Below are 26,087 nucleotides of genomic sequence, written 5' to 3'. Positions count from 1 at the left end.
TTGGATATAGAGTGATTATAACAATTTCGTCGGGCATTGCGGCGTATTTGCTTTCTAAAATGGAGAATTTAGTGGCTAAAATATACTTTAGCCCTCTGCTCTAACCAATAAGAAAGAAGAAAATAACGTAGTCAGCCAATCAGAACTGGAAACCATTGAACTGTTCGCGCCGTTTTCTCGCTTGTTTGACTGGAAGCGCGGCCATCTGCAAAGAAATTGTTTTGAGCTACAAAATGTCTCAAAAACCTAACAAAGAAGCAAATTCTCAGGCGTCTTTGCTAGATGTAGAGAACTTATAGAAACTCGTGGGAGATGATGGAAATAGTGCCTGTAGTAGCTCCATTGTAGACGGAGAGGTGAATGTAAATTTGCCTTCGTCGAGCGAAACCCGCTCATTTTAGCAAGTTGCGCAATTAATTTTAAAACTTGTAATTTACTATTTCATCCTTGTTTACGAAATGATGTAATTTTAATTTTGAAAAATTAGAAGCAAAGATTCTTTTGGCAGATTTAGTGATGTTCAGCCAAAGTCTTAAGCTTATGTGACAATAAAAGCTTTGATTTGGACAATAAAATAAACGCCGACGCTACGCTGGCAGCGTTTCAGATATCGTTTATTGTACTGTCTTTGATTCCTTTCCTGAATGCCCTCTCACATTTTTATAGAACTCATTCTAAAATAAGCCTGATTCGGGTAAAAAACATATTTACGCCCGCCAACTATTGTTATGTTATATGATTATAAATAACTCGGCGCTACGTCGAGGCAGGGTTAAATATCAAGCCGCCAAATCCGACGAACTGGAATATGATGAACATTTTTTGAGCATTACAAATGACCACAAGAATGGTGCGACAGAATTTAAAACATACGAAAAAACTGAGTGGTAGTCAATCGATGTCGTCTACCTAAGTCTACTCTGCAATTCCGCTATTTTAATTTGCTTTTATAAATAAAGGTTCAAAGTGAAACCGGCATGAACAGAAAATAACTAAGGAATATGAGGTCATATTTTTCATTATTCATACCTTTCAAGGTATGAAAGTGAGATGGACTATCAGAGTCAGAAGGTCTGAAGTATTTGCGTCTTCGGAGTGCAAAACAATAAGAACCTAACAAAAATGTTTTGTTTTCTTGAAATCCAGCTGGAAAGTCCTCGGTGTAGATTTTTACTGCGCTTGTTTATTAATTGAAGTGTATATCGTCGAGAGACAAGAAATTGCCTCAGTAACAAAGCAGGTTGCCAGGTTCGTTTTTACGATAATGTCAACCTAAAAAATTAGGGTTTGGTAATAAAAAGGAGCAATGAAACAAAATATTGGTAGTATTGGCAAAATACTGGTAATATTGGTAAAATGTAGTCACGGAAAGTTAATTGTCGAGTAGACGACCAGATAAGCAATTACCTGTCGTGGAGTTTTTTCCACATGTCAACAGAACTCCTCAATATTTTGGAAAAATATTTTTAACCTGTTCGTATTTGAACGAAATTTAGGTTAACAGAAGGAATTTGCCAACTTAACATTTCTTACAATCACGATAAAGGTATTAAAAATAAGGATGTACTATCGGCGATAATGGCGTCCCTTTAATTAGCTGTTTCCTTTTTAATATAACACTGAAATATGTCTAGATCATGCTTACGAAATTTAGGTTAACAGCAGGAATTTGGCAACCCGACATTTCTAACAATCACAATGAAGGTATTTCAAGATAGGATGAACTATCACTATAATTTGCTGTTCCCTTTTCAATCATGCATTTGTAATGAGAAGATATATCCACCTGGTAAAATATTGCGTGAGTTTTATAACAGCTAATAATCTCAACAACCAGTCTGGTAAAAGGTGAAGCTGAAATATAAAACAAACCTTTTCTGCTAACTCAAATTTGAAATTATGACATAAAAACGTGCTATACAATTCTGAATAATTACGAATTCTGTTTTTGAGCTATATCGATTTGAACAGAATATTGGATAAAAATCGAGTCTATTATGGGAACTCCTAAACTGAAATATTTTGTGACTCCTTACTTTACAAAGGAAAAAAAAATAAGGAATGAATTTTAAAGCGTGATTTATTTTAAACCATGAAGGCTCTGCTATGTGACAAAAATTTGGCGGTTTCTTCCCTCAAATACGCAACGTACTGGTGCCAATTTTATCAATGCATAAAATATTTCAGAAAAAAGGCAGAAGCTGAAAGAAAAAAAAAAAAGACACAACTGCCAAACGATTTGAGAAAATGAAACTTACCATCCGAGCAGGCGGAAACAACTCTCAATGATAAAACCGTTAGAAAAATGTAAAGCTGGGGCTTGGAATCCATGATTTTCTTTCGTTTCTATCGAAGCTGCACCGACAACTCGTCGGCTACAAATGTTGATTTTTGAAAGGAAGCGCAAACAGATAGCTTGTCGATAGCAACTTATTGTTCTCAGCACCAGTAGAGTTTTAGCGTAGGTTTATTTGAACATCGCACCTGTCATTTTAAGCCAATGAAAATGCGATCAGTTGACATCTAGACAGTTCTCTCATCAGTTGAAAACAGGAACTTTTCATTAGCTAACTTAACGAAGCTATTTAAAAATGTTTGTTAAGATTTTAGAAGGAAGACAACTGTGTCTGTTTTCGACTTTTTTTTGGCAAAAAAAGTTAAGAGAAAAAGAAGAAATGTTAGAAAGGGAAGGAAAAACGGAAAGACACTCTTCCTCATTACTATTTGAAACACTGTATTGAAGTCATCATTTTATGGCTTTCATTGTTAACTAAGGTTGTTGATTAATTGAAGGCTGCAATTTGAAAACAATCATGGCGAATTTTGTAATTTCAAAGCACGCTCGTTCGTCTATACAGTAGAGCTTAGAAATTACTTATTTGGGTCAAAACAAAATTGGTCAAATTAAAACGACAAAACAAACGTGTACTTGACAAGAAAGTTTTTTCACCTGCTAAAGGACTCCTCAGTTTTTCGTAGATACATTTATGTAGGTAATGAATCTAGCGTTTCTCGCTTCTCATCAGAATGAAATGTAACTTTACCGCATGAAAACTAAACATTTTGTTATTTACACAGAAAAAGTATCTCTACAGAACACACCATGCAGCATCTTAGATCTTTGTGCTACATTAATTAGCTGTTTTTGTGTTTTGATTTAAGGCTGATATTTCTTCTTGATAGCTGCTTACGTAACGGTAATAAAATTTAATAACGGATGAATATGGCGTGAGTTCACGAACATTTATTGTCAACTCAGACATGAAACAGTGACAACTTACTTCAAACGGGGTAATTTCCATCAGCGAATTCAGCTTCTGAGCCAAAAACGAGAACCGATATTGAAAACAATTTATTTCTATTTCTGAACTTCCGCAAATGGAATGTTAGAACCCTTCATCTGGCTTTCGTTGTTGACTGAATTTTGAAATGTGCTTTCCTTGAAGAATTAATGCTCTTTTCTAAATCACAAAACGTCCTTGCTGTGTTCTCCCAAATAAATGAAAGTTGTCAAATATGTCAGTACGCGGAATTTTTTGAACAAACTAAAGATACAAACAAAGAAGAAGAAGAAGAAGAAGAAGAAGAAGAAGAAGAAGAAGAAGAAGAAGAAGAAGAAGAAGAAGAAGAAGAAGAAGAAGAAGAAGAACAAGAAGACGAAGAAGAAGAAAAAGAAGAATTTGAGGAAATGGATATTAAGCTTACACCCAAGCAGGCTGTCGCAACCTTCCGTGATTCCCCTTTCCTTTTTTTCTATGGTGGTTGCTATGACAATTCGTCGGCTACAAACGTTGATATTTAAAAGGAGAATGCCGCCGAATAGATCTAGATAGCTCGTCCGTAGAAACAAATGTATTAAGCACCAGTAGAATTCCGACGTTTGTTTAAGCAGGACGCTATTACTTTCAATTAGTTTAGCGGACGGACAGGTGATGAGTTCAAATGAAGACAGGAACTTGTCATTTGTTAATTGAAACTGCTTGTGTCTTAGTTATTGTACTCTCTTTGAATTTTTTTCCTGAATGCCCTCTCAAATTATTATAGAACTCATTCTAAAACGAGCCTGATTCGTGTCAAAAACATATTTATGCCCGCCAACATCAGCTCTATTATTATATTATATGATTAGAAATAACTCGGCTCTACGTGTAAAATATCCTCATTAATTGCGGCATGCATCGGGTTAAATATCAAGCCTCTAAATACAACAAACTAGAATATGTTGAACATTTTTTGAGAATTACAAATGGCGTTTCCTTTTTAATATAAAACTGAAATATGTCTAGATCATTCTTACGCAATTTAGGTTAACAGCAGGAATTTGGCAACCTGACATTTCTAACAATTACAATAAAGGTATTTCAAGATAGGAACGGCACTATCATCGATACTTGGGTCGGTATAATTGGCAGTTCCCTTTCTAATACAAAACTGAAATACGTCTAGATGATGCAAACGTGATGAAAATATTTCCAAAAGGGTAGAATATTGCGTGAGTTTTAAAACACCTAATCATGTCAACAATCATTCTGGTAAACGATGAAGCTGAAATAGATAAGACACCTTTGCTGCTAACTCAGGTTTGAAATTATGACATAAAAACTCGTTATACAAGTCTGGATAACTATAAATTCCGTTTTTGCACCATGTCGATTTGAACATAATATTGGTTAAAAATCGATTATATTATGGGAACTCCTAAACTGAAATAATTCGCGACTCTTTACTTTACAAAGGAAAAAGAAGGAATGAATTTTGAGGGGTGAGTTATTTTAAACCATGAAGGCTCTGCTAAATGACAGAAAGTTGGCGGTTTCTTCCCTCAAATACGCAATTGGTGCCAAATTTTATCAATGCGTGCGATATCTCCGAAAAAAAGGCAAAAGCTGAAAGAAAAAAAAAGACACAACTGCCAAACGATTTGTGAAAATGAAACTTACCATCCAAGCAGGCGGAAACAACTCTCAAATATAAGATCGTTAGAAAAACGTAAAGCTGGGGCTTTCCAGAGTCCATGATTTTCTTTTGCTTCTATCGTAGCTGCACCGACAACTTGTCGGGTACAAATGTTGATTTTTTAAAAAGGAGAGCGCAAACAGATAGCTTGTCGATAGCAACGTATTGTTCTTAGCACCAGTAGAGTTTTAGCGTAGGTTTATTTGAACATCGCACCTGTCATTTTAAGCCAATGAAAATGCGATCAGTTCGCATCTTGACAGTTCCCTTTTCAGTTCAAAACCGGAACTTGTCATTAGCTAACTTAAAGAAACTATTTAAAGATGTTCGTTTGGATTTTAGAGTGAAGACAGCCGTGTCTGTTTTTAATTTTTTTTTGTTTTGCAAAATAAGTTAAGAGAAAAAGAAGAAATATTAGAAAGGGAAGGAAAAACGGAAAGACACTCTTCTTCATTACCATTTGAAGCACTGTATTTGCGTCATCACTTTATGGCTTTTATTGTTAACTAAGGTTGTTAATTAATTGAAGACTGCAATTTGAAAACAACCATGGCGAATTTTGTAATTTCAAAGCATGCTCGTTCGTCTATACAGTAGAGCTTAGAAATTAGTTATTTGGGTCAAAACAAAACTTGTCAAATTAAAACGACAAAACAAACGTGTACTTGACGTGAAAGTTTTTTCACCTGTTAAAGGACTCCTCAGTTTTTTGGTAGATACATTATATAGGTAATGAATCCAGCGTTTCTCGTTTCTCATCAGAATGAAATGTAAGTTTACCGCATGAAAACTAAACATTTTGTTATTTACACAGTAAAGGTATCTACAGAACACACCATGCATTATCTTAGATCTTTGTGCTACATTAATTAGCTGTTTGTGAGTTTTAATTTAACGTGAGAAAAATGTGAGTCCTAAGGTTGTAATCCGCTTTCTATCGTGGTTGCTATGACAACTCGTCGACTACAAACGTTGATCGTTAAAAAGAGAATGCCACTGGATAGATAACTCGTGTGTAGAAACTAATGTATTAAGCGTCAATAGAAGCACCAGGACGCTATTCCTTTCAATCAGTTAAGGAGATGCATATGGGAAGGTGATAAGTTCAAACGAAGACAGGAACTTGTCATTTGTTAATTTAAACTGCTTGTGTCGTACAAAGGCGACGGCTGTGGCTTTTTCTGAATTTTGTGTATAAAGAAATTAAAAAAAAAAAAAACGAAGAAAGACTGTAAAGAGAACGAATAAGGGAAAGGCGTTCGAAGTTTATCACAATTTGAAAATATTAAGCTATGCTCGAATCGCCATTTTATGACAGTCAGTTTTATTTTTGAAATACAATGCTGTCAGATAGATCCCTTTTAATTATAAGTACCTGCTGGTTATTGTTTATAAATGGTAATTAAAAAAAATACAATGCTGCCTAGAGACACCCGAATTTATCTTCTCTTTGGCTTGTTTAACCCGTTGCCAAGCTTAATGTTCTTTAGATAGTTTAAAATATCTTAAACGCCAATTCTTATATTCTGTACAAGACTAAGCAATTCATGTCAACAAGTCTTGTAACGTTTTTATTAAGAATTAACAGTTTTTCAAGGTACTCTTTTAGAAATGTGGCGGATTTCACCGACATGCTAACACGAATAAAATAATAAAAATATTTCAGACAATCTTTGGAAAGTTTTCAACGGTCATGATGAGCTTAACTCAACTCAGGAATGTGGGTCCCCGCTGCTTAGGTATTTTTTTTGGTCTAAATCTCAGTAGGAGTTGTAACAAGAACAACTCTATTAAATAAACAGAACAGAAACATCAAGCGAGAGAAAGGTGTTAACTCGGACACGTTTTCTGGGCCGATTTTCGTCATCAAGTTTTAACGATGACATATTTTTTTGAAGACTTGAAATTAATTTTTGCGCGACATGTATATACTTCGTGATAACAGAAAAATACCCAGAAGCAGGAATCAACAGCAGAAATGCTGTTGCTCCACTTTCCCAGCCTTCTCGGCAGCTGTTGTCATTGTACAGTATTTCTCAAGATCCTGGTTTCTGTTACATTGCACTTCCCTTTGTTTGGTGTTGTCTTTCTCATACTCTTCTCACTTCGATTCTTCTCCCTTCTTCGTCGTTTCTGCTGTTTCTAAGATTTTTAACATAAAGCCGTCTATCTCTCTCTCTTTCGTCTGCATCCATCGGCAGGAGCTTCCCTCAAGTCTAATAGACGTAAGCTTCTCGATAAAATGCGGTTTCAGCACTTCCCGTTACAATTGTGATTGGATAATAGAGGTGTACATGTACTAATCCTTTGCTATCGAACTTGTCCTTGAAGAATTCAGACAAAAAAAGCGCCGGGTTTTAGACGTTACGGCAATGGTTCAATCTGAAATTCTTGAGGATTAAAGCCGAGAATTTTCAAAACGAAATGATAGAAAGGATAATAGATTTCTTTGTTGTCAAAATCTTACGTGGGTAAAACATATCCGTTGCACGAACCACAAAAACATCACTTTTGATTACAAAGGAACCTTAAAGTGCCCCTAACCCTTCAGTTTGTTTTTGTTTTGGTAGATTTCCATATCTGTGAAGAACTCATTTTCGAAAACTTTTTTTAGAAATATTAAATCCTTTTTTTTACGGGCGCTAAAAGTTACTGAAATTTTTAAATTTTTGCGCGCTTTAAGCCCCGCTGGACAAATTTTTGTCTCATGGGCTCATTAGGAACGAGCCAATGAGAAGCGTCTGATATTTGACACTTTCTTGGCTGTGACGTAAGAAAAGGACACCAGAAGGATTCAGAAGGAATCTTATGCATGCTGATTCCTTTCTCGACATTTCGAGAGTTGCTGCATGCAAAAACCACACATTTTTCAACCATTTTCTCTGTTTATAATTGTAGCATTACCGCGAATCTTCGGATATTTTTGCACGATGTCCTTTTCTTACGTCACGCTCCATATTTAAATGCATTTGGCCGAGTGGGGGACTAATGCGAACGATAGGTGAAAATATCGACAAGACTGCCTTCACTTCTAGCGCTCGTAAAAAAAAAAAGGATTCAATATTTCTCAAAAAATTTTTCGAAAACGAGTTCTTGAAAGATATGGAAATCTAACAAAAGAAAACAAATTGAAGGGTTAGGAGCACTTTAAAGAATATAAGTAAATTACGAAATCCACAAAATATGTGGGCACCACAACAGGTTTACACAAGTATTTGCGTTGGAAAATGGCTCCATACAGGAGACACTTTGATTATTGTGATAAGAATTTCCCTACTACGACTGCGTTGCTGAAGTACAGGACAACGAGGCATCACTGTGCGAGGTGAGCTAGTGTAACAACCGACACAACAGGCAAATTAATGCCCCAGTGTATCACTTAATTTAAACAGCGCCAAATTAATGCCCCAGTGCATCACTTAATTTAAACACCGCCAAATTAATGCCCCAGTGTATTGATTGTAATAAATTCAAGCAAATGAATGCCCCAGTGTATCACTTAATTTAAACACCGCCAAATTAATGCCCCATTGTATTGATTAAATAAACACGGCAAATTAATGCCACAGTGGCCGTGTTTTCACGAGCAATTTTTCAGGTCGCTTAGCGAGTGACAAACGGAAATCTCGTGAAAACAGTTGCTTTTCCAACTCGCTTAAAGTTAAGCGAGTCGGCAAACTTCAATGCAATTGTCATTAAATTTAAGCCACCAAACCAGGTAGCTAAATCGACTCAGCAATTGATTTCCGCCAATGAGAAGGAACTTGCGGTCATTTATCTGATAAGGCTGTCAAAGCGAAAATAGAACATGCGTTTTATTTTTATGACTCCTCCGAAATTTTCCGTGCCATGATTTCAAGTGAGTGATTATGGTGACCATGCTGCCGATGTTACACATTTAAGACCGTATACTAGTAGTAATCAGAGATTAGTGAGATGCGTTCGACCATTTGGGAAAAGAAAGTTACGTTAACTGCCAGATATTTTTCACATGTTTATTTAAATCGCAAAAAAATCATTGTATAACCCAGTGTTTATAATATAATGGATATTTGGTGCGCTTGCTTGTCGGGTTCGACCTTCTCTTCACGTTTGGTTTGCTTGCTTGTCGAATTTTGGAGTGTGCTTCCTTGCTGTGTGGACTGTTATCAGGGAAGATGCATTGTTTACTTTTGAAGTTAGAGTTACTGGCATTTGGAATCTTGCGAAAGCATATCGATATGTTCATTTCCTTCGTTTGTTGCAGGAGTTGAGTTTCACGTTAATAGAGGAATAGAAGCCAAAAGATTGATAATTATATAATAAATAAATAAATAAATAAATAAATAAACAACTTAATAAATAAATAAACAACTAAATAAATAAATAGCTAAAATATACTAAATGAAAGAAAAAATATATTTGCTGCGTAAGCAGTACGCAACGCGAGATTATACTTTATTGAACTTGAATCTTTTGAATGAAAACTTCGAAAAAAGCATTTCCTTATTTTAAAGCGTACAACATTTACGGTAGAAATCGGCAAGGAACCGGGGAAACTTCAACGTGGCCGTTCATATGCCATTGCCTTTGAGCAGACATTGAAAGCCGCCACGAGACATCTTCGGCGTGGCGTTATAAATTTGCATAAATATTATTGAGATCATCTCAAAAGGCAAAGTCACGTTTTCTTCATTTTCTTTCAACTGATTCAGATTGTAACCGTGTCTTCCACTGATAGATGACTGGATAACTTGTTCACTAAACCCAGTTTAACAGTGAATGAAGCGAAACTAAAATATTGCGACTTTTTGGCCGCTGTTAATTCACAAGTCGAGAATTGAAACACGCGCGATCGCTTTTAACCTCGCTAAACCAGTACGCTGCACATAATTATGCTTTAATCTTTTGAATCAAACCTTCGAAAACAGCATTTCCTTGATTAAAAAACGCACAATACTTTCGCTTGTAATTAGCAAAGAAGCGAGAAAACGCTTGAAGAGCGAACTCTTTCCAGCTCGAGCATACACGTGCGCACGTCCATCGCTCCAACAAAATTAAAAACGCAAACAAAGTTGGCGGCTGTCTCGCAGAGTTGGTCCCCGTAAAACGGAACCGAACTGTGGCCGTTTCACTACAAGAAACCAACGTTGCCTTGCAATAACAAAAACTGGGTACCACCGAGTGTTTGCAATCCCTTATAATCGAATGATTCGATAAAGTGTTTGCCATTGCAACTTCACCAATTCGTTTCACTCGCACTAGGAATGTTGCTTTTCTCGAAACAAATCATGGCCATTTGCCGAGCTACACAACTCGGCAACTTTTTGCTTTGGTGACCACAAATCATGGCCATTTGCCGATCTACATAACTCGGTAAGTAAATTATTTGCCGAGCTACACATCTCCGAAAGTAAATGTAATATATTTTGCTGAAACTACGCAACTTGTCTCTTGATTTAGTCAGCGCAAGGCAGCGTTGGTTTCTTGTAGTGAAACGGGTAAACAACACTACGCTGAACTTATGCATGTGTCTTCGCAGTCGTACACACTTCGTGAAGGCGTTGATAAATCTAAATTTCACCCGAAAGTATTTTTTTCTAACTTAAACAACGCAACTTCCCTAACGAAGCACAGCCGTCCAGCCAGCACACCAAAAGCGATGCAAGAACGTGAAACTCCACTCCCGCTGAAACGAAGGAACTGGACATCGATAAGCTTTCGCAATAATTTCGCAAGATTCCAAATGCCAGTAACTCTAACTTCAAGCGTAAACAACACAACTTATCTGATAACAGTCCACACAGCCAGGAAGCACAGTCCAGAATTCGACAAGCAAGCACACCAAACGCCAAGAAAGGGTCAACCTCCCAAGCAAGCACACCAACAAGCACGCAAAACGTGAAACTCGACCCGCTAGCAACATTAAGGTGGTACTGGAGGCTAAATTGGTGATTTTTTGCACTTTTTACTTTGAAAGAAACATTAGAAATATTAACCCCAAGAGAATGTAATTTTCAGCGCTAAAGCAGAATTGTATCTAGATTGTAAAAAAATTTTTAGTTGTTCGAAATAATTCAAGGAATTCGTGGAATTTAAGGAATTTAAGGGGGTGGTGTGATTGTCCTTTTTTAAGGAATCAGCCACCACTGAAAGGGGATTTCACTGTTTGCAATAAAAATTGACCCAAAGATATAGCATGCAAAGATACAAATTTTCACCAGAGTGCGTCACTGGAAAGCAAAAAGGAAAAATTTTAGGATAAATAGCATAAACTCTTATTTAGATGAAGTTTGTCACCTTGTCCTGTCCTTGATGTCTCGAGAAATATGACGCACTCTGGCGAAAACTTTCGTTAACACATCTAGTTTCTTTCCTCCAAATTTCACATCCTTCTGATTTATCGTTCAAATGAATTCACATTTACTGCGTCCTAATATGGAAAATTAAAGCAAATTTTCCCGGCAAAATCGACCATAACTTGAAGAAATTGACCGCAATCTTTCTATTTCTTTCTCACACACTGGCGGCCATGTTGTTGATGCCTGCAATACCAGTTTCCAGCGGAAAAACACAGGAAAATTGTCCCAAATTTGGTTCTTATGCCCTTTTTCGTGACACCATTCTTCCCGCGAAACCAATCATAAACGCGATCATAAAACAATGACGCCATTGCATGGCAACGCCACCTCGTCCGACCGCAAAGGGATCAAATCGCCGTTGTGTTGACAGCTCTTTCGAGCTCAATTTTGCGCTGCTAAGTTATTACGAAGACGACGTTTTATATGGCTGCTAGTGAAGGAAAACAAAGTAATTTGAATAATTTTCGCGGCACTGGTGCTTCCTCGAGAATTTCGCTTGATTTTGACAAGCTTCGGAACGCTGGGTGGACGATTACAGAGCGTAAAGACTCATCCCAACGGACACATTACAAGTATGTATCACCAGAGGGACGAACTCAAAAGAGTGCAAAAGACGTGGAAAAAAAGCTCCGTGACGAGGGTACACTGAATGAATTCTTGAAGGACGAAGGATCCCAAGAAGAGGAGAGCAAAAATAAATCAGAAGACGCCGATGTGCCAACATCAAGCCGCGGAATTCCAAGCCGCTCGCAAGCATTTGATGAGGACTCGGACTACGAGCCACCGGATAAAGTAAAAGCTTGCGAAAGCAGTGTGAAGCAGTGAGTATTTCTGTATTTCTGTAAGATAAGGTTCTCATGTTATTTGTATTTCTTCCTAATATTTTTTTTTTTGTTACTTGTTGCAATTTTCACAAGTTTGTGGTGGACATCACAAAGCAGTTTTTGGCTTTGAAACGTGTAATTTACATGACAAGCCAGAGGCCAGATTTTAGGACCTCGACGCCTTTGAAAGACGCGTTCTTCGGATATTTGTGGCGGATTAAGATCGCCTTTAGGTGCGAGTCTTTTGTTTCGACCTCCGAAGGATATTCTCGCCTGAAGACTATGATACGTGTGTTGTAGCTGTCAACATTGTGTTTTGTAATTAAATTCTGTCATCGTATGACAAAACCCGAACCACGCTAAATTGAAATCCTTGTACAACAACCGTACAAATATCAGTTTGCCTGAATGAGTGGCCAAGTCCTCACTTTATTGGTTTTGCGTATTCAATTCTTCAATCTCGCGGTAAACGTTGGCGTAGGTAACTCGTCCTATAATTCAAACAAATGCGGACACATACATTTACGTGACACAGCCGAAACTATCGGCTAACTGGGAAAAAGCCTCTTAGTTTTCTCTTCATTATAAGGCGGCTAAGAATGCGTTCGATTGACCTTATTGCGGATGAATAATAAGCGGAAGAGCTGTTAAATTTCTCTTTTTAAGAAATTTGGGAGGCCAATTCTGCAAACTATCGCTCACACATGAGAATTTAAGAGCGGCCTTGTACTCCAGTAACTCCTAAAACCTTTTTTTTGGGGGGGATTTCTTGTCATCGTTGTATGTATTCCTACTCCGGAATAGGGTCAATCGAACGGACCCTAAAACTCTATTTTATTTTACTACAACAAGCGAAGGAATCCGGACTATTAAATTATGCCGAATTTGAATAACCATACGTCAGAAAACCGTAGTTTCGCATTAATGAGAGAAATCAAACAAAAGAAGGCGGCTAAGGTTTTTTAACGTATTGTTATTAAATTTCGGCGCCATTTATGCAATCGTTTTTTACAGTGCGAAATTCGCAATTATTGGTCAAAATTCTTTACAAATTGTTCACACTGACAAATTCAACTTCTATTAATCTCAATGAAGTTTTTAAGTGGTCCATGTGAAAACGATTCAAGTGTAGAAATGCTAAATCTAAACTAGTCTAAATTTCCGTGAGTGCACATTAATTTTCCTTGACCGGTCATTTCGCTACACTGCAGTTAAGTCGATTCGCTACGTTTTAAAATTGACATATTCTGTAATATTTGAATTCAATTTACTCCTCATGCAAACACTGTGAAACGAATAAACAGCTAAGTTATTTTTCACCCGAACTCACTTTAAGAACGAAAAATAATCACATTTCATACTTAACGGTGTAGCGAAACGACTTTGCAGCGAAACGACCTGACACCGTCGAGAGAGTTTTAAATTGTGATGTGTCCCAAAATTTCTTCGAGTTTCGGGCGTTTTCCCGGATTAGATGAGAGACACCTTTTGGCAGTACTCTTCACCGGGGCACCCAACGGATCGTTTTGGTAAATTATCTGTTCGGAAGGTCCTTAATCCCCTACAATTTTCTTAAGGGAATTTTCACTTCGAACGTTCGTGATACGGGAAATTTAAGTCCTAGTGTTTTCGGATAGATAAAAATGTCGTTTTCGATACCGAAAAAAGGTCAGCTAAGATTTTCGGAAAGGAAATAAGACCTAAGGTTTTCGGGAAAGAAATAAAAATGCGCTAGGAATTTCGAAAAGACTCAAGTTCCCCTAGAATGACTAAAGAGATAAAAATATTATAGGGTGGCCTGAAATGAACCTACAGAGCTTTAAAGGCACTCCAGATAGCCAGAAATTGCGTTTCAAAGGATCTGAGAGAAAACTACCGTTGGGTGCCCCTGTCTTCAAGGCAGGGTTGACAAATTTCCCATCTTGTAAAACTTTCACGGCTAGCACTCCAAAAGAATATACGTCGCTAGCGGTCGACTGCCTGTCTCCTCGGTGAATTTCAGGCGCTGCGTGTGTAGTATACTTCTTCGCTGCATCCTTTATGTTGACTTTCGGCTTCATCAGCTTCGCCTTGGCAATTCATCTGCTTTTGCCAAAGTCAATAACGAAGGCTTTATGGCTGGCACCGTCCAAAACGACATTGTTCCCTTTTAGGTCGTTGTGCAGGTATCCTCTTTTGTGCATAAACAACAACACCTCACAAATCTGCCTTAGAATTTCTGTGCACTCGCTAACATCCGCAATAACGCCTGTTGCTGCAGCCTTCAAGAGGGTAACACTGCTGCCCTCAACCGCCTATATAAAGAATGGATAAGGTAAACCTGGTGCAAATATTGTACATGTTTGAAAGGTTGGATAACACAGAACTCCCTGTTAGATTAAAGGCTGTACTTAGTCTGGTCTCTTTCCGTTAAAAAAACCAAAGGAAATACCTTCACTAGGGACCAAAGCCCCAGGGAACATGTTCTTGGGGCAGTTGAGACACTCAAGCTTCACCACCACGTCAAGGTGACAGCCCTACGTGAAAAAAAACTAAAACAAAAAGACTCTCGTCACCTCAGGGTTTGGGCGCGCCGCCTGTAAACCCTGAAGGAGAGGATAGCCTGACAAATTGGCCTAGGTTTATGCTACATTTTATAAAAACAAAAGTCAACTGAAAAAGACTAATTTGGATAATGACTAAACAACAAAAAACAAAAAGGCTATCGTCACCTCAGGGTATGGGCGCGCCGCCTGTAAACCCTGAAGGAGAGGATAGCCTGACAAATTGGCCTAGAATTAATGCTTCATTGTATGAAAATAAAAGTCAACTGGAAAATACTAATTTTGGATATTGACTAAACAACAAAAAACAAAAAGACTCTCGTCACCTCAGGGTATGGGCGCGCCGCCTATAAACCCAGAAGGAGAGGATAGCCTGACAAATTGGCCTAGGATTAATGCTTCATTGTATGAAAATAAAAGTCAACTGAAAAAGACTAATTTAGATATTGACTAAACAACAAAAAACAAAAAGGCTATCGTCACCTCAGGGTATGGGCGCGCCGCCTATAAACCCAGAAGGAGAGGATAGCCTGACAAATTGGCCTAGGATTAATGCTTCATTGTATGAAAATAAAAGTCAACTGAAAAAGACTAATTTAGATATTGACTAAACAACAAAAAACAAAAAGGCTATCGTCACCTCAGGGTATGGGCGCGCCGCCTGTAAACCCTGAAGGAGAGGATAGCCTGACAAATTGGCCTAGGTTTTTGCTACATTTTATAAAAACAAAAGTCAACTGAAAAAGACTAATTTGGATAATGACTAAACAACAAAAAACAAAAAGGCTATCGTCACCTCAGGGTATGGGCGCGCCGCCTGTAAACCCTGAAGGAGAGGATAGCCTGACAAATTGGCCTAGAATTAATGCTTCATTGTATGAAAATAAAAGTCAACTGGAAAATACTAATTTTGGATATTGACTAAACAACAAAAAACAAAAAGGCTATCGTCACCTCAGGGTATGGGCGCGCCGCCTGTAAACCCAGAAGGAGAGGATAGCCTGACAAATTGGCCTAGGATTAATGCTTCATTGTATGAAAATAAAAGTCAACTGGAAAATACTAATTTTGGACATTGACTAAACAACAAAAAACAAAAAGGCTATCGTCACCTCAGAGTTTGGGCGCGCCGCCTGTAAACCCTGAAGGAGAGGATAGCCTGACAAATTGGCCTAGGTTTTTGCTACATTTTATAAAAACAAAAGTCAACTGAAAAAGACTAATTTGGATATTGACTAAACAACAAAAAACAAAAAGGCTATCGTCACCTCAGAGTTTGGGCGCGCCGCCTGTAAACCCTAAAGGAGAGGATAGCCTGACAAATTGGCCTAGGTTTTTGCTACATTTTATAAAAACAAAAGTCAACTGAAAAAGACTAATTTGGATATTGACTAAACAACAAAAAACAAAAAGGCTATCGTCACCTCAGCGTATGGGCGCGCCGCCTGTAAACCCTGAAGGAGAGGATAGCCTGACAAGTTGGCCTAGAATTAATGCTTCATTGTATGAAAATAAAAGTCAACTGGAAAATACTAATTTTGGATATTGACTAAACAACAAAAAACAAAAAGACTCTCGTCACCTCAGGGTTTGGGCGCGCCGCCTGTAAACCCTGAAGGAGAGGATAGCCTGACAAATTGGCCTAGGTTTTTGCTACATTTTATAAAAACAAAAGTCAACTGAAAAAGACTAATTTGAATATTGACTAAACAACAAAAAACAAAAAGGCTATCATCACCTCAGGGTATGGGCGCGCCGCCTGTAAACCCAGAAGGAGAGGATAGCCTGACAAATTGGCCTAGGATTAATGCTTCATTGTATGAAAATAAAAGTCAACTGGAAAATACTAATTTTGGATATTGACTAAACAACAAAAAACAAAAAGGCTATCGTCACCTCAGGGAATGGGCGCGCCGCCTGTAAACCCAGAAGGAGAGGATAGCCTGACAAATTGGCCTAGGATTAATGCTTCATTGTATGAAAATAAAAGTCAACTGAAAAAGACTAATTTAGATATTGACTAAACAACAAAAAACAAAAAGGCTATCGTCACCTCAGGGTATGGGCGCGCCGCCTGTAAACCCAGAAGGAGAGGATAGCCTGACAAATTGGCCTAGGATTAATGCTTCATTGTATGAAAATAAAAGTCAACTGGAAAATACTAATTTTGGATATTCACTAAACAACAAAAAACAAAAACACTCTCGCCTACATTTTATAAAAACAAAAGTCAACTGAAAAAGACTAATTTGGATTATGACTAAACAACAAAAAACAAAAAGGCTATTGTCACCTCAGGGTATGGGCGCGCCGCCTGTAAACCCTGAAGGAGAGGATAGCCTGACAAATTGGCCTAGGATTAATGCTTCATTGTATGAAAATAAAAGTCAACTGGAAAATACTAATTTTGGATATTCACTAAACGACAAAAAACAAAAAGGCTATCGTCACCTCAGGGTTTGGGCGCGCCGCCTGTAAACCCTGAAGGAGAGGATAGCCTGACAAATTGGCCTAGGATTAATGCTTCATTGTATGAAAATAAAAGTCAACTGAAAAATACTAATTTTGGATAATGACTAAACAACAAAAAACAAAAAGACTCTCGTCACCTCAGGGTTTGGGCGCGCCGCCTGTAAACCCTGAAGGAGAGGATAGCCTGACAAATTGGCTTAGGTTTATGCTACATTTTATAAAAACAAAAGTCAACTGAAAAAGACTAATTTGGATAATGACTAAACAACAAAAAACAAAATGGATATCGTCACCTCAGGGTTTGGGCGCGCCGCCTGTAAACCCTGAAGGAGAGGATAGCCTGACAAATTGGTCTAGGTTTATGTACATTTTATAGAAATGCGTTGAAACAAATGTGCATATGGTTTTAGGCGCTACTGAACAAACGTAAATCTATCTTTTTGATTTAACGCTCAGATGGGCTTGTTGGAGACAGTATAAATGATAAAAACAAATACTGCAAATTAAACAAAAACTATTCAAAATTCCAAAAGGTAGAAAGCTGGCCAGTTGGCCATTTACATAACACAGTCAAGGAGTAGAACTTGAAACAAATCCAGATAGTGGTTGGATGGAATATACGAAATTCCAATTCCATTTACAAGTACATGGCCTTCCTGATGCAACATTTTCATTACTTTGCAACTGACAACTACCATAATGCAAACAATGTTAAAACACATACCTTCTAAGTTAAATAATCTACATACCCTTATGGTATTGCATATAAAGCAGAACTCAACATCAGTGCCTTGCTTGCCAAGTTTAAAATTGTCATCATCGTCCTTCACAAGCAGCAGATAGAATGCCTTTAAGTCCAGTATAACTGCAAAAAACAATATTATTAATATAGCAATCTTAAGTAAATTGTTATTAATGAATTATTGCTGTTTTTTATTTAGTTTCACTCATCAAACATTGTAGACTGTTAATAATAATCAGCAGTAAAAAAGTTAAAGTCTCTATCAGGCGAAGTGGTGAAGTGGTAAACACCAAGCTGATCTAGATTTCTGTACCATGAAACCGCAAGGGGTATTTCTACTATTCCTCCCACCCCCCTCTATGAGGTTCTATTCCTTCGCAGGGTTCCCCCAGGATAAAAATTGCCAATACCAGAGCTAGAGCTCAAACCCATAAAGTTTGATATAGCAGTCCAGCTAAGTATCCGACCACAGTGTCTCCCAATTTAAATTATAACCAGACACATAAGCATGCAGATACAGTGAAGAAAAAAATAACAACAATTTTTGACGAATTTCAATCTCCTACCTTTAAAAGTCACAGTGTAGGTTTGTCCATCCACAAGAATTCCACTCAGTTTTTCAGTGTGTCCTTTTGCCTGTTCACATTTGTAATTAGCTTTTTCAAGCTTTTCCTTAAGATGGAAACACATTTTGTTCATATTAGGAAAGCCTGCCCACAGACCTTCATTATATTATAAAATATTAGTCTTAAGTGTCCTTGGGAGGACTTCTAAGGACAGTGGCTACAGTAATGTCAGCTACAATCATGGATTTTGTGAGTTTCTTAGTAATGTTTAGCATTTAATTGTGATAATAAGATATTACAGTTTATTTATTTAGTGATAAGTATAAAATAATCTACTAGTGTTCTATCACCAATGCCATTCTCTGATTGGCTACGCTACTTGCTATCTATTCTGTTATAGATAGTGAGTAGTGGTTTTCAACAAAATGGCAGCCTCTTCGTCGCGTTTTCGAAGTGTCTGTGACGAGGATATAATTAATTTACTTGTTTAGTTTTGAACAACTAGCAGATTTATACTAAAACAATTTGATTATTTGCTCTAATTTCTATGCATGTTAGCTGATTGGGGCTGCATTCTCAACAAGAGCAACTTGAAAGCCAGGAATATCTTGACACAGACTAATTGCTTCCTTGCTGCTTTGGGAATTTGTCAATTACATGTTTCCACTTAGAAAACAAGAACTAGCTAGCATGCATTTATAGCAGTATTATATATACAGTCAAACCTCCCTTTGCGACCATCTCTCTTAAGTGACCACCTCTCATTAGTGACCACTTTTTCAAAATACCAAAGTTTTCGAGTCAAATCACTATAGATGGAACCTCTCGTAGGCGACCACCTCTTGTAAGCGACCACCTCCCTTAAGCGACCACTTTTAGAGATGATTGTTTAAAATTTTCAATTGTTTTTAACCTCCCGTAGGCGACCACTTGACACACAATCTGCTGTTTCTCTCACGGGTGGAAATTGACTATAACATATTGGCCCACATCATTACAGCAGATATGCCGTATTAAAATCTCACAGCCGGAGCTAGTCTCCCGACATTGAAACAAATGATAACATATACGTGCACTATAGTGTACACTGAAATAAACTTTAATCAGGTTGAATCCCTTTAGGAAAGAAACTCTCTTATCTTGTAAATAGCATGCATGTACATGCACGACCGGTGATGACTCTCTCAACCTTGTATTATCCAACAGAAAAATTGTGGCGATAAATAACGTCAACTGGATTATGTAACAAACAAACGCCAAAGTTGTTGATGTGTTACGCTTGAAATGTAACATTGCAAACATGCCGTTTACTGTTTGCTCCTAAATCAGGCAGTCTAAGTAAAATTTTTACTTTGGGTTTCGATAAGCACTGGAAAAAGGGTTAGGTGTCCGCAATTACCATACGTAAATTACCGGAAATTTAGACCCCCCCCCCTGTGGTCTGACCTCTGGTAAGCGACCACCTCCCGTAAGCAACCACATATCCTTGAGATTATGAGTCAGGTCGCTTACGGGAGGTTCAACTGTACTAGTAATAGTAATAACAGATTAACAAGTGCCGTTGACATGCCAATTTGATAGACCATATGTCTCACCTGAAAATGAGGCCAGATTCTTGCATCAAAGGAGGTAAATTTGTGTGAAAGAGAAACAAAATGGCTCTCTTTGTTCCGCATGCATTTGCACAGGCAGCCAAATGTAAACACAAAGTTAGAATTGGGGTCACCCATTGTCGACCGTGATAAAATAAAAATTAATTGTACTATAGATTATTTCCTCCACTCAAGCAAAATCCAAATAAGTTACAGAATAGCTTTGGAAAAGGAAATAAACTTTTGTTGTTGTTGTTTACAATGACTGATAAATTAATTAACCTGATAAACCAATACAAATTGAATAAGAAAAAAAAAACAATAGTTTTAAAAAATTAAAGGATAAGCGACTTACCCCACTTTTCCCAAGTTTGGTTCTATTCATGAAGATGACGCAGGTGAAATCAAAGTTGAAGAATTACTAGAGATGCAAGGAGTAGAGCATTTTGGCGGGCTTTCATCGGCTTTTGGCGGGCTTTCCAGAGAGCAATTCGAGAGATCTACAGAGGAAGGTTCAGGCTTGAAATCAACTGGGGCCAGATCATCCATAGCATTGATGCATCTTTCGTTACTTCTCAGAGTAGAGTCAAGAATAGAACTCTGAAATTCGCGATCGTAGGCTCGAGACAACAAGTCTGCTCTGTTTAGTGCCCTTCTCAAATGTTGGACGAACTCAGATTTAAAAAATTCTCCTTTGGCAGGGTTTTTTTCGGCGTAGATTTCCTACGAGTACAGCGAAAGTAGTACCAGCATACAGGGTTTCGGCAGCTTTGGCTCCCCTTGTTAAACCACGACAAAGGTACAGGCCCGCCATTTTCGTCCTGAAGGTCAACAATGTTTACGCGGCAAACTTCCTCGGGAAACATGTCAAATATAAAATTACTGCAGAATTTTCTCGGAGGAGCCACGCAAAACTCGTCGTTTAAGGCGAACCATATTCTCTGCGGATCCAAGGAGGGCGAGAAAATTCGATGAATCATCCTTCGAACAGAGGGTGAGATCGACGGTACGATCCACGAGAGCCACGAAGAACGAATCACTTTTAGCGCGCTTCCCGAATTCATATTTACCACGAGGAAGGATTAACCAAATATAGTCTGACCCCATGAAGTGTTTTGCTATAAATTAACTCGAGATATCTGCTAAGATTCACCAGTTGTACATTTCTACATTGACAGAAGCGGTTTTCCCCTGTCCAAAAGGCGTCCGAAAGAATGTGTGAACTTAATTATGCAAATAACCCTTGCCCGTAACTGGAGACAAAACTGCGGTCGTTTCCGTGGTAACAAAAGCCCCCGGCGCGTGCATTAAAAATGAGCCTCTGGCTTAACATGGTGCATATCAAGTGCGTTCTCGTGAGATGTAGTTGTCTCCAGTTTTCAGTTTTTGTTTTTCATTTCGTTGCAGGATCGAAGTTCCCGAAGGACTGTTTGTTGGCACAACTTCCAGCGTAGTCACTCTTGTTGAGAAGTTCAATAAGTATTTCAAATGCCCATCAAACAAAGGAAGGTGTAAAGGTATGTAGGCTTTTTGTGATTGTTGGTAGAAGCTTGTGTTACAGGAATCTGTAACAGCGAACAAGTAACTTTTCCTTTTTAAAACTGTTTGTATCCCCGTTTTAGAACCATTTTTGCTGTATATCATTAGATTGCCTGGGAAGTTCTGTTGCTGCCCTTACATAAAGCTTATTTTATGGCTAATTGCAGAAGGGGAATCAATTAGTGTTATGTTTGTAGCACAACACTCACAAACATGTTTGCATTATAATATTGGGAAGTGTGCCTGTAAAGTAAATAGGACTAAGATTAATTTTTGTTTCTCTTTAAGGGGAACTTGTGCTAGTTGCCACAGAAAAGAAAGGACTAGGAGGGGCAATGAAGTTTTTGTTCAGGTGCAATGGATGCTGGGTGGAAGAGATACCTTTTCAGAGCAGCCAACTAGCCACTGAATCCAGACGCCAGATAGTGTCCTTAGCCCTATCTTTAGCCTTTTTCATTAGTGGGCAAGGGTATGCCTCATACCGTAAAACTCTGGGTAAGGGTTTAGGGTTGGGGATTGTGTCTGAGAAACCCTATCTACAAATTGTGGGCCTAGCACTACCTCATATAAAAGAAATCCTTGATGAGATGTGTGAGGAAGCAAAAGCGCAGATGCGTAACATCTCAGATGACACATTGGGAAGCTGGGGGAGGGCTGTCACAACCTGTGATGGTTGTTGGCAGATAAGAGGGCATTTTAGCCAAAATTGTACTTTTATTATAAAAAATTATTTGACTGGTGCTCTGTTGTATTATGGACACCTTTCCATGCGGGGTGCCGATAACATCAGCACTGAGGAACTGTGGCAGGGGACAGCAAAGGCTGCAGAGGGTCACTTGGCCCAGATTTTATGGGCCAAGGCCAAGGAAGAGGGAATTAAAGTGGAGGTGAATTGGCAGGATGCTGATTCGTCCTCTGCTAAGGGTTTTCGTTATTCCTTTGCAAACGAACAGGAATCAAAAGTTATGTTATGTGGTGGGCATGTGGGGAGGGCGCATGGGAAGAAGCTCCAGGAGCTTCAGGGAAAGGGTTCATTTTCAAAAGCCTTTATTGACTTACACAAACAGCAGTTCCCCCAAATTGAGTCAGTAAAATGTGTTTGTCTTGGGAAAAAACATACCTATGTGTCCACGCGGAGCAAGCCAGCTTGTGGTTGCATTGGGCCTGCCTTTATACAAAGTGCAAAAAGAAACCACTACTGTGCCCTTGTGCATGCTGGGAGGGACCCGGGTGTGTATAGAGAAACAATGCTTGCGCTGGGAAAGTACCATTGTCGCGACATCCACCAGTGGGAGGGTGGTTCCTGCTCCTTCCACCCATTACTTAAGTGTTCTTGCAAAGGGTGCAAAAGTGACGTTGAAGGGTTTGTGGAAGAACTTAAATGTCCTGGGGAACCTTATCATTCCACAAATGTTCTCAAATGTGAATTCCATGCCTTAGCATACGAGATCGAATGCAGCCAAAGGGCAAAAGAGGCAGAAAGGGTAATTGATCCTGGGTTGGGAAAGGGCCATTCCAACCTCCCCGAGTCCACATTTAGCGTCCTAACTAAATTTAGGGCTAAGGACATAAATCTACATCGAGAGCATTATCAAGCATCGACAAACTTGGGACTTATTCAGGCATGTATGACCTGGTGTTACCAAGCAAGAGGCCCTCAATACCATTGGATTATGGACCTGTATACAAGAATGGGGTTACCCGTTCTGGATGGAATCAGACAAATGGTATGTTAATTTTAGTATTCTTTTAAATGTGATATGTGCAATTCTTGTTGATATCAATAGTCAGAATTTCCTGTCACCCCAAACCTATAATTTTACCCTCCCTCGCTCTTGCCAGCAAAAAAGAGCAATAAATAGTGGTTAGGTGGGCGGGTGGGGGAGGGGGGGATTTTGGAATTATTTTTTGAACTAGACAATAGAGACAGGCCATAAACATCTTTTGAAATACGTCCTATTGCAGTGAGTCAGGACAGTCCTGTGATGTGAATTAGGCAGAATTCCACTTAATACTCTCATTTGTTATAAATCATTGGTGTTCCATCTTTACAAATATTTCCGTTTATTTTCCAGTGTGAAGCTGACACGGAAGATAGAAAGAAAAGGCTAGACAGAAAGAGGACGGAAGCTGGTAAAAGGAAGAGGGTTCAACACAAAATCACCAGGACAGAGGAACAGGCACTAAGGTATTGTGTTTGGCAAACCTCATCTTCATGGATTTCCTCGAATAATAGCTAGGGGCAAAAATAATTTTTAATCACTTCAAAAGGGGGCGATTATTGGAAGGAGGTGATTATTTTAGATCTTGCTCGCTGGAAATTGTTCCCTTTACCTTTTTTTTATATTGGGAGCTTTCAATCAATGAGTTGTGTCCCATCTGGCTACTCAGTGCTATTCTCTGATTTTACCATGGTAGAGTTCAACAAGGAGGAAGGAAAGGGGAGGCGATAATTCAAGGGAAACGATTATTCCATATATTTACTCTCAGAAGGGTAAAGCTACATGTGTTTGAGAAAATAGTAATACAGTACTTGTTTTGCTGTAAACACGTTCTCCTTATTCATATGGTTAGGCAAATAAGGCTATACCTTACATTGTGTACTTTTATCTTAGGAAGAAATATGTACAAAGACTGCAGATACGTCACTCTTATGGAGACGACCTCGACGATGATCAAGTGAGTGAGGACATTGCCACAGAAGTAACACAAGCAGCCTTGGCCAATGGGACAGCACCCTCCGCACCAGTGTTAGAGCCTGTTCCTGCCCCCGCTGGAGCCGAAGTTGATGTTGGTGGCAAGAAATGCAAGTGGTGTGGTAGTACCACCCACCAGCGAAAAAGCCACAAAGACTGTCCTTTTAATAGTTCTAAGAGTTAAGGCCAAGCTTTATATATATTCTGTAAAGTTGAATTCTTTCCATGACAGACACTGTTTCCTACTAAGTCAGTGTCCAACTTAGGAAAAATGGACTGAACTTACTTTCCTGTGGATTGTTTTACTGTCTAGGGGACAAATTGTGTTTTCCATCACAATATTGAATAGTTATTAATTTTCACAATTTTAGTCACAATTTTGATTATCCCTGCATGTAGATAATGCAAATATATGTTGTTAGGTGAAATTAGTAAAAGTAACATCAGGCTGTCAGTCTTTGCCAAAGTACATCCCTGACTGTATTCCCACTAGCATGCAAAATGAACCAGTACAACTTTTTGAAACAAAAACAAAAATGATTGCATGTTTGCTTTATTGAAAAAAAGGTGATTATTTACACACGCAAATGAAAAAAATTCTACAATATTCCAACTGAACAGGGAGATTGATTGACATGCAAATAAAAATAAATCTTGTATTGAACAACTTATTTTTCACAAATTATATCAGCTGATAAAAAATTATTGTAATAAATAAATAAATAAGTAATTTTACAATCCATAGTATCGAACAAAAAAGTATGCAAAAATTTATTCATGTGTAAATAAAATCTACTTAGTACATGTATGTAATCAGGTCTTTTTCTTGGTTTTGGTTTGGCTTGTGCCTGGCCATTTAGCATCAAAAAATTCCTTCATGGACACATGGTACACCTAGAGAGAACAGAGAAAAAAAGTGTTAAGTTCAATCTTCCAAGAAATATGCTGTAATTCTGAGAAAATTGTGAACTATCACTGAGATTGAAACTGACCCCCCCCCCCCCCCCCCCCCAGCCTTCTCCCTTCACTTCCCCGGAAAAAGCAGGCAGCCCCGGCATTATTTCATTTTTTTTTACACGTTTTGTCAATATATTTTCAAATATTCTGTTTAGAGCATTAGGGTGGGTGATTACTCAAGGAAATACGGTGATTTTAGGTTAGTTTCCGACAAAAGGCTTTGCAGCAAACCTAATTAATTTCAATAATGAATAAATACATACCGCAGGCCCTTGCGGATCTGGGTAGTCGCCCAGCTCTCCACCTATAACTTCCCTCACAGCAGTCTTGATTTTCAGAGGGTAAACATAGGTGGGGAGTGACTTTCCCCGAAAAGAACCTCTTCCCACGCCATTGCCAAACTAGTAGAGATATAAAGAAGAGCAATTAGACACTCCAAATTATAAACAATTTTTTCTTGCACACGCAAGAAGCGACGCAAAGAAAACTACGCAAGATCAGTTGTCGTGTGATTGATTCCCAATGCATTGTAAACCCATGCGTGTGAGAGTAACCAAGAGGTAACATACGGTCGTACGTAGGTTTGCTCGCTGTTGAAGAAAGAAAGCTAACCATCCGTAAAGTAAACTGCCTAGCTAGGTTGGCAAAAAAACGGATCATACAAGCGACTCGCAATTATTCAAAGTGAAACCGACGAAACACGTGGATACATGGAGAGGTCGACAACCACGTGTTATTCGTACTCGTGAAGATCTAAACCACGAGATGCAAAATGGCTCGACCTAATTGTCAACTGTGTTGCATTTGAGGTAAGGTAAAAGAAAGGTCATACAATAACACTCACCCAAAGAATCCCAAA

The 26,087-nt window shown here is 38.4% G+C and overlaps 4 protein-coding genes across 4 annotated transcripts in view; 2 read left to right on the top strand and 2 right to left on the bottom strand.

Moving 5' to 3' along the window:
- Positions 1–26,087, bottom strand: part of LOC146454971 (uncharacterized) — a 394,059-nt gene that overhangs the window by 280,199 nt on the left and 87,773 nt on the right. The window lies entirely within an intron of this gene.
- The window catches only part of LOC146454976 (uncharacterized), a 234,456-nt gene that overhangs the window by 202,617 nt on the left and 5,752 nt on the right, over positions 1–26,087 (top strand). The gene's annotated exons all lie outside the window — the stretch shown is intronic.
- Positions 10,880–25,075, top strand: LOC146454977 (uncharacterized). The gene is made up of 5 exons (XM_085094854.1): positions 10,880–12,118; positions 21,444–21,553; positions 21,864–23,302; positions 23,651–23,763; positions 24,191–25,075. The coding sequence occupies exons 1-5, from the start codon at positions 11,721–11,723 to the stop codon at positions 24,453–24,455; spliced, it is 2,325 nt and encodes a 774-aa protein (XP_084950980.1). The 5' UTR covers positions 10,880–11,720; the 3' UTR covers positions 24,456–25,075.
- Positions 17,589–21,378, bottom strand: LOC146454978 (uncharacterized). The gene is made up of 4 exons (XM_085094840.1): positions 20,040–21,378; positions 18,445–18,550; positions 17,861–18,001; positions 17,589–17,632 (listed from the first exon to the last, which is right to left on the bottom strand). The coding sequence occupies exons 1-4, from the start codon at positions 20,172–20,174 to the stop codon at positions 17,589–17,591; spliced, it is 426 nt and encodes a 141-aa protein (XP_084950966.1). The 5' UTR covers positions 20,175–21,378.

Source organism: Pavona decussata, unplaced genomic scaffold (assembly GCF_977016875.1).
Source record: "Pavona decussata unplaced genomic scaffold, jaPavDecu1.1 SCAFFOLD_291, whole genome shotgun sequence".
Classification (NCBI taxonomy): Eukaryota; Metazoa; Cnidaria; class Anthozoa; order Scleractinia; family Agariciidae; genus Pavona; species Pavona decussata.
Note: the sequence above shows the minus strand (reverse complement) of the source record. Positions and strands in the feature narration are given on the sequence as shown.